The sequence below is a fragment of the Dufourea novaeangliae genome, unplaced genomic scaffold (assembly GCF_001272555.1).
Source record: "Dufourea novaeangliae isolate 0120121106 unplaced genomic scaffold, ASM127255v1 scaffold30, whole genome shotgun sequence".
In the NCBI taxonomy this organism is placed as follows: Eukaryota; Metazoa; Arthropoda; class Insecta; order Hymenoptera; family Halictidae; genus Dufourea; species Dufourea novaeangliae.
The window spans coordinates 38726-48203 of NW_015373906.1; the positions used below are offsets into that span (position 1 = coordinate 38726).

The 9478-nt window shown below is 39.1% G+C and overlaps 1 protein-coding gene across 1 annotated transcript; it reads left to right on the forward strand.

Annotated features, from left to right (window-relative positions):
- The first annotated feature begins 532 nt into the window (after positions 1-532).
- On the forward strand, positions 533-9078 carry LOC107193795 (ABC transporter G family member 3-like). The gene is given in 23 exon segments (XM_015583302.1): positions 533-608; positions 797-1107; positions 1183-1381; positions 1485-1623; positions 1715-2045; positions 2214-2345; positions 2424-2652; positions 2727-2832; positions 3010-3181; positions 3254-3342; positions 5516-5700; positions 5805-5853; positions 5990-6039; positions 6157-6296; positions 6522-6692; positions 6862-7100; positions 7273-7465; positions 7638-7772; positions 7922-8149; positions 8279-8414; positions 8523-8628; positions 8715-8815; positions 8903-9078. Coding segments are annotated over 23 exon segments (3645 nt in total). The 5' UTR covers positions 533-580.
- Positions 9079-9478: the final 400 nt, after the last annotated feature.

Genomic DNA, 9478 nt, shown 5'->3' on the forward strand with positions numbered 1-9478 from the left:
TTAATATATTATCAATCGATTGTGTTTTTACTGCGACCAGTGATACTACTACTGTATCTATCCCGTGAAAGTGGATGAAAATACATATAAAAAAGAATGACCGCTACGGAAGAAACCGAACCGTTAATTTCCAAAAAAGTGTTGCATACTTGCGGATCTAAATCACCAGCACACTACTATGATGCAATTCCATTGGTAAGCAATATGAAAAATCATTCCGTATTATTCTGTCGTGCTACGAATTTTCGTATATCAGTTCGTTCGATTGTTACCGTGAATGGAACCGAAAAATCTCGGTCATAGAGATTTCTCCGGTCTGTGAACTTCTTAGAATCTTACAATTCTACTGTAACTGTAGGAAGAAAATGCGAGTGATGATTCGTGGTGGCGTGGAACAAGCTCGAAAACATCTCTTAAATTGAAATCAATTTTACATGTTAACAAGTCGATTGGAAATCCAGCGGTGGCATGTTCCATTGGAAACGAGTCAATCGTATACACTTGGAGCGATTTAAATGTATACGTTGCTAGGAAAAACGAGACACTTTTCGAACGAATATTTGTCAATAGGAACAAATCAATGGAACGAAAACATTTATTGAAAGATGGTATGAACTCGAAGAAATAACATGGAAAAATCTGCCGCCGATTTCTCGCAATGATATCGGTATGATATCGGTATGATATCGGTATGATATCGGTATCAATATGTATATCGGCAGCGGCTTTAGCGGGGATGTTTTTTTGGAAAATCTATAGGTACCTACAGTGACAACTTAACGAAATTTCGTTACAGTATGCGGGGTAGCTTATCCCGGTGAACTGCTGGTAATCATGGGATCCTCTGGGGCTGGTAAAACAACATTGTTGAACGCTTTAACGTTTCGGTCAGGCCGTGGCGTAATTGTGTCGGGAGTAATGGCGGCCAATGGGCGAAGAGTATCCTCTTCGATACTTACATCCAGGACCGCGTATGTGCAGCAGGACGATTTATTCGTTGGTACATTAACCGCCAAGGAACATCTTTATTTCCAAGCTATGGTACGCATGGATCGAGAAATACCTATGGAACAAAGGATCAAACGAGTAAATGAAGTGATCAGCGAGGTAAACGTAAATTATTCTTTTGATCTGGCTTTTTTATTCTACCGTTTGTTCCCTCTGTCCCATTTCTGTTGTTAGCTTGCTTTAACGAAATGTCGGAATACCGTGATCGGTCAACCAGGAAGAATTAAAGGGCTTTCCGGTGGTGAGATGAAAAGATTGTCATTCGCATCCGAAGTTCTCACCGACCCTCCGATAATGTTTTGCGACGAACCAACATCCGGTCTGGATTCTTTTATGGCGCATCAAGTAGTTTCTGTTTTAAAGACATTAGCTGGTACGTCGTCTAATAGTCGAATCTATGTAATGTAAGCGTTAATTTACGGGTGCGCGCGTTAACCAACCGTAGGAAAGTTAGCAAAATGATCGTTGAATTGTAGCGCGAGGTAAGACAATCGTTGCTACATTACATCAACCCTCTTCGGAATTATTCGCACTGTTTGACAGAATTTTATTAATGGCTGAAGGAAGAGTAGCTTTCATGGGTACAGGTTCGCAAGCTTGCACCTTTTTCGAGACGTGAGTCGATACTACGTTTATTTACTAATTCGAAATTAACTTTCCAGTCTTTCCCCTCCTCTTTCTTTGGAATTCTGATTAATGCTTACAGATTAGGTGCAGCTTGTCCCAGCAACTACAATCCGGCAGATTACTTTGTTCAGGTATTAGCTGTCGTGCCAGGTCGAGAAGTATCCTGCCGGCACGCTATAAATACTGTATGCGATTCCTTTCAAAAGAGTGAACACGGAATTAAAATTGCGTTGGAGGCAGAAGCGGTGAATGGCGAGTTCGAAGATTCTCTGCAAGACACCAAGTATGCCGATAATCGTTCGCCGTACAAAGCAAGTTGGTGCGAACAATTCCGTGCAGTTCTTTGGCGGTCTTGGTTGTCGGTTATCAAGGAACCCATCCTCATTAAAATTCGTCTGCTGCAGACTGTTGTAGGTCACTCACGCTGTAAAATAAACTTCATCAACGTAATTATGTACATATTAACAAAAGTGTCGATGGTGGGAAGTCTCGAGTAAAGAGAGGGGAGAGGTGGGGAAAAAAATTGGGAAAAATTTCGAGAGAACATTTGATTTTATTGGAAATTTCTGTTGTCGCAGATGGTGTCGCTTTTAATCGGAATCGTTTATTTCAATCAACGGCTCGATCAGGACGGAGTAATGAATGTTAATGGCGCTTTATTTATTTTCCTCACAAACATGACTTTCCAAAACGTCTTTGCTGTTATAAATGTAAGAATCCGTTGACGTAGAAAACTAAAAGGAGAATACGAAGAGAAAAATAATCTATAAAATCTACGATATTTCTAGGTGTTTTGCGCAGAGTTGCCGATATTTTTACGAGAACATCGAAATGGTATGTATCGTACCGATGTCTATTTTCTATGTAAGACGCTAGCAGAGGCACCCATCTTCATAGCTGTACCGCTGCTTTTCACTATCGTCGCCTATCCAATGGTCGGACTGTATCCGGGGATCGATCACTTTTTCATTACCGCCGGTATCGTTGCACTAGTTGCGAATGTCTCTACGTCTTTCGGTAAGGAGGTCGCATTGTTTAGCTATTATGATACACGTGACACAAACGTTCCTCCTTTTCAATCATTTTTGCAGGTTACTTGATATCCTGTGTTAGTGACAACTTATCTATGGCATTGTCCATTGGACCTCCGGTGATAATACCATTTCTTTTATTCGGTGGATTCTTCTTGAACACAGCGTAAGAAGTGCTTACTTACACCTATCTGTTCTAACATTCTTAACATTCAACGCATCACATGTATCAACAATACCGATTTACGATGTAGTATAGTATAGTGTAGTATAATATATTCATACACATACATACACCGATGCTTGCGTACAATTTTGTGCGTATATATGTACTATATTGTAGGTCCGTCCCATATTACTTTGAATGGTTTTCCTACTTGTCTTGGTTTCGTTACGGTAACGAAGCCCTTCTTATCAATCAATGGTCAGAAGTGGAATCTATAGCATGTACGAGAAGTAACGCAACTTGCCCCAAAAGTGGACGAATGGTCCTGCAAACATTTAACTTTAAAGAGGTTCGCAGCGGTAATAACACGATACGTATATGTGCAACGTTTCTATTACTTATAGTTTCTTTTCGATTACAGGAGCATTTCTGGATAGACATCGCGTGTCTCTTCTCTTTGATTGTCGCGTTTCGTTTTCTGGCATTTCTTGCTCTGCTCTTGAAGACACGGCGTGTCAAACGATGATGAAGGGAACGAATAGGTACATATACATATACATATATATAGTTTGTCGAGAAAATTCATTTTCAAGAAAAGAAATGTATTCCTGCTTCCTTGGGACTGCAGTCCAGTACCAAACAAGTGTAACTATATCTGTGTTCAAATAATTAAAAGTCTTGTACGAATTCGCACGAGTACTTATACATATATGTATGTGTATGTATTAATTTACTACTTACCCTTTTCTATAAAGGACCCGAACTCTCGCTCTACATGTGTTTAGTTGAAATTTCAAAACAGTATACACAAGTGCATGATCATAGGTTCAAGAGGTTTCATAGCGATAAAATGTAGGTAAGTATACATAATATTTACCTAATCGTACAGAGGAAGATGTGTAATAATGGTCGGAGGAAAAATCATCCGCGACTAGCGTAAAGTTTCTTGCAATATATGTAGTAAGTATATTTTCTAACGGAGAATTTTCGTCTGTAATATTTATATTATGTATGTAGGTGTCGTTGAAGCACCCTTTCGTTTCCTTTTCCTGGCATTGTCGTTTGTCGTATCGCTCGCCAAGTTTCTCGCGACACGCCTTTACCGCAAACAAAAAAAAAGATGAGGATAGGAGCTAACAAGCTGCCGAGTTTGAGATTGCAACTCGAACTCGGTTGGATGTCTCGGTATTTCCTGTTACCTTTTTGTGGGTTGTAAACCTCTTGCGGATGGCTAGCAACAAACACCTTCGTTCTGGCCACCCTCTGATGTATGTACATATACATATAGACTCCGATATCTTTGATAAACCGGTTGTTACTTATACCGTGCGAGCCTGGCGCGTTGGACGAGCAAAAACAAACTGCAATGGAACGACATAAGTACGAACAAGATGAAATTTCCGAGAAAATTTTATTGTCCGTGACCCGAGGTTCAGATCGGAACCTTACGACATATCACTGGCTTCCATTAACGAAAACTTTTATAATACATGTATATATAATACATATACCATACATATGTATGTACAGCAAATTCAATTCTGTAGATCTTTTCTCTTTACATTTTCACAATTCGTTGCTTCTATGACTGACGGTCGATAAAATATTGCGACAAAGCTCGGAAAGAAAAAGTGTACCTATCATTAAAACAACGCACGGTACTCTAGCTACCTACTATTGTTGAAAAAAATCGAAGATGGATCTGTGAAAAGTTTGCATACACCGTACCACACCAGCGTGGAATGCCGACGACGTAATCCTTGTACGAGACAAGTAGTATAAGGTTTCCCTCTTCGGTTACTGTAATGTGTTTAATCTGGCCCCGTTTCGAGCTTCCACGTCCCTTCTCGTTCCTTCTCCTTCCTTCTCAGTCTTGCATTTGTCATACATATAAATATGTACCTATGTATGTATGCACCTCGGTAACGAACAAATCAAAAGTGTTGTCCTCTCGACAACGTAAATCTATCCTTCGATTGCTTTTTCGATATGTGTTACGTGTATCTCCATGTATCTGTGTGTGTGTGTGTGTGTGTGTATGTGTACGTATGTACGTATGTATATGTATACATATGTATCTGCAATAAAGTATACATACATATATGTACATATAATACTTGTAATAGATATAATATATATTTTACAACGAAAAAATATTATTTTTGAATTTCATTTTAATGTTATTTATATTTCACATTTTTAACAATCACATTAATTAACCTTTTGTTTATTTTTCATGAATCGTCTTTGAATAATACATTTTTCAACCGTCCACCATTTCTCGCTAAACAAGTGATATACGTAATGTGTTTAGCACAATAATTTATCCGCTCGTTATAAAATTCGAATGAAAATCCTGATGATAATGTGGAGATTTATATGGTTCTGTTTAGTTGAACTAGTTGAAGGAACAAGAGGATGTAGGAGGATACGTGTAAGTTCGAGTAGCTGGGCACGAGCTACCGCGCGCGTACTTGATTCAGTACTAATCTTGTTTGCGGAGCGACCCTGTCGGTCTCAAGCTCGATCTTCGAGTGTTTCTCGGTTTAAGTTATATAGTCATTTTCGAATAGATATTCTTCCATAAGGTCGTAAGAAAAGGAAAAGATATAAATTTCCAGAGAAAATCGCAACCAATTAAATCGTAGTAGTGACCGATTAACGACTCGTACTACTATTAAAGTTTCATTTTGCTGATGGCGATAAACATTTTAAAAGGCAATCAATGGTCCCGGAACAATTATGACGGTCATAAGAAAGAGGAAAGATCGCATCGATCGAGCGGCGTGACACTGTCTTGGCGAGATCTTTCAGTTTACGCGATGGATCGCGGAAGAAGAAATGTGGTGAAACAACTGATTGATAATGGTGTGTGATTTGATTTTCATAGATGTTCTCGATCGTAGGTAGACAGCATATTTGTTCGATCGAATAGATGGTCGATAACTTTACAGACTATGATCGAATTTCAGTGCGAGGTGCGGCAAATCCAGGCAATTTAACAGCTATAATTGGTTCAAGGTAAAGTCGCAGTCGTTGTAATTTTGATTGAATATTCGAAAAATTCTGAAAACCTCGAACGGTAGTTCTGAGAGAGTGAATTGTACGTACTTGCATTCACTTGGACTCTATTAAGTATAATTGTTTTTCAACATAGCGGAGCTGGTAAAAGTTCCTTGATGACGGCATTGGCTTTTCGCAACGGGCGTAAGTACCTATTTCTATTAAATTATCCCTTGATCTCTCTTTTTCTCATTTTCGGCCCTTTGATCGCTCGTTTCCATTTTCACGCGTAATACGTTTATTCGTTTTCCTTCGTTTAAGCTGAACTTTTGGTTCACGGCGAGATTCGTGCGAATGGTGCGCCAGTAGATTTATCGTACATGATGAGAAACAGCGGTTATATGCATCAAGATGACATATTTGTCGAAACTATGACAGTAATCGAACATCTGTGGTTCATGGTACGAAATATAGGGTGATTCTTTCGCTGCGCAAACCAAAACCCGTGCCGCTCCGGTAAACGGCAAACAACCGTGCGGCCTTTGATTTTACTCAACGAGAGAATTACCCTTTTATAATATGTATATAGATATCATATGTGTTATGTACGTTGTACGGAATATTTTTTGCGCGCAAACATGTCCACTTGTATACTATATACCTATCTCTTATTTTTGACGGTATAGGCTCGCATGAAACTCGATGGAAACGCACCGATATTAGAGATTCGGGAAAAGATTGATTGTTTGTTGCAAAGCGTTGGCTTAAACAGCAGACGTGATGTACGAATTGGCAATGGTATCGATGACAAAGTATTATCTGGCGGTGAAAAGAAGAGGTTGGCATTCGCTACAGAAGTAAGTATAGTATATGTATACATATAGGATATAGGTATACATACATATGTACCTACATATGTAAACTTTCCTTTACATTTCTTCTTCTTCTCCTTCTCCTGTACTCTTTTATAACGTTCAATTCATTTCATCACTATAACGTACAATTTATTCTATGGACTTGTTTCAGTTATTAATCGATCCGAAGATACTGTTTCTGGATGAACCAACAACCGGGCAAGATTCTCATTCGGCGAATTCTTTGATCTCTCAGTTAAAGTCTTTTGCTGCAGAAGGACATACAGTGTTGTGTACTATACATCAACCAAGTTCTGCTATATTTAATTCTTTCGACCGCATAATCTTAATCACGGAAGGTCGAGTGGCATTTGCGGGTCGAACTGAACAGGCAGTACAATTCTTTGAAAGGTACATTATATATACTATGTACATGACGTATGTATGTAAACCGTAGGCATTAGTCATAATTGTATAGAGTATAGAGAAACGGATCGTTTTCCACGTTGTAACAGTAAGGTACACACGTGCGACACGAATACCATTTTATAATGTTTTACTCGTTTGATATTCGACATTTCAGTCAGGGTTATGAATGTCCTCGGAATTACAATCCAGCAGATTTTTTAATAGCAATAGCGGCTGCTGGGTCAGAGTCTGAAAATACCGGGAAAGGAGTAGCGCGAAAACTATGCGACCTATTTTTAATGAGCGACGCTTCCAGCGAAATTGATCGAATCTTGGAAAAGGAAGTTCAATTCGAGCAGTCCTCGAGTGTAAGTAATTAATACGCATACATAATTCTTCTTTCTATCTATGTCTTTCTCGAGAAAAACCACATTGTTCTTTTTTCAGAAATTTCATTCGACGGCAGAGGCGTGTTTCGGCCCTAAATCTATCGTGTGAGTATTGATGTGTCGGTGCATACATACATATCGATACATTAAGTACCCTTGACTTATTGTGTCTATACGCAGGAAAAGAAAACGTTACTGCACGCGCCTTTATTGGTTGGTTTACCGAGATGTCTTACAAGTATTCAGAGATCCATCTGTGCAGCTCTTCAGAATTCTTCAAAAAGTGGTAAGTTAAGCCATGTCGAGCAACAAGTAGGCAATTTAGACGTACGGATAAAAATCCGAGCGTTGCGTAAGTAGATTTGCCTACATACTACCTACTCGAGAAAGAACAATGTGTCAGAGATAAATGTGTATCAATGGAAATCTGTGAAGAGTGTCGCTATAATCGCCGGGCTGTGCTTCCTGGGTTCCGTGAGTTTCGACCAACTCGGAATTCAAGCTACACAGGGCGTCATTTTCATTTTGGTATCGGAGAACGCATTCTTCCCGATGTATGCTACGCTCGCCTTGATACCGCAACAACTACCGCTTTTACGAAGAGAGTATCGAGCTGGAATGTATCCGATTCATCTCTATTACATCGCGCGAATCCTTTCCTTGGCAAGTGATTATACAGTACATATACAATTATTATACACATGTATATGGTATACATATATTATCGCGGCCTTTTACAACCATTTATCTGGTCTGAACGGATAGGAAAATGTATCTATATACAAATTTCAGATGCCCGGATTAATCGTGGAACCTCTATTGTTTACAACTATAATATACTGGTTAGCTGGACTACGGGATAGCATCGAGACATTTTTGTTGACCTTACTTGTGCTCCTACTTACGATAAACGTGTCGACCGCTTGTGGTAAATTTTCGATGTTTCATTGAAATTCCAATGTTGCTAGGACAACTTGATACTTACTCGAAAGATGTATGTACATAGATCAAAAATATTTGTCCGGACATGTTTCAGGTTGTTTTTTCTCAACTGCGTTTGAAAACGTACCAATGGCGATGGCGTACTTGGTACCTTTTGATTACATTCTTATGATTACCATGGGTCCGTTCCTCAAACTCGGGTATATTTATTTTCCTTGCCCTTAGTGTTTTGAGTTTTCTCGTATCACTGTATGCATCACGGTTCATGCGTTCTTTCGAATACCAGGTCGTTGCCCGTATACATTCGATGGGTAAAATACATTTCCTGGCTTTTGTACTCCAACGAAGCCCTCACCATTCTTCAATGGAACGGGGTACACAATATATGTACGTATAGACGACACCTTACTTTTAAACACGCTTATTAAAATGTGAAAGAAGATGACAGTTGGGTTAATTTTTCCCTGAATACAGCTTGCGAAACGTTCAATCCTGAACTGCCTTGCATCACAGATGGCGTCGGAGTACTGCATCGATATGACTTTGACGAAACTAATTTTTGGCCGGACATGGTGGTCATGGTTGTCATGTATCTCATCTTTCATACTCTTGGCTACGTTTGCCTCTGGAATCGTTGCAGATTAAAATGAAAATTTGATCTTTTATCCGATATATGTCTACTGCATTGCATCACTCACTAATTGTGTCAATCGTTTGTTTTGTAATATACCGAACGAAAACAGTACAACAATATAGTCAATGGCTGAACGCTTGTGTAAATTATTTTCTATTCATCAGCATCCTGCCCAAATTTAAATTTATTTTAAACATCTCAGTCAGCCAAACCTGCAAAGCCAAATTTTCTCCAATGCCTGTTACACAGAAATAAGTTATGGCAAGATTCGCTATAAAGAACTTGCGTGCACATTGACAGTAACATAGGCAGCAAATTAGCTTGCGCAAACCTTGTTCCAGTTTTGCTCTGAATTTTACATACGTAGGTCATGTTGCAAGACTTTTTGCGAATTTGCATTACCATTTTGTCAGCTG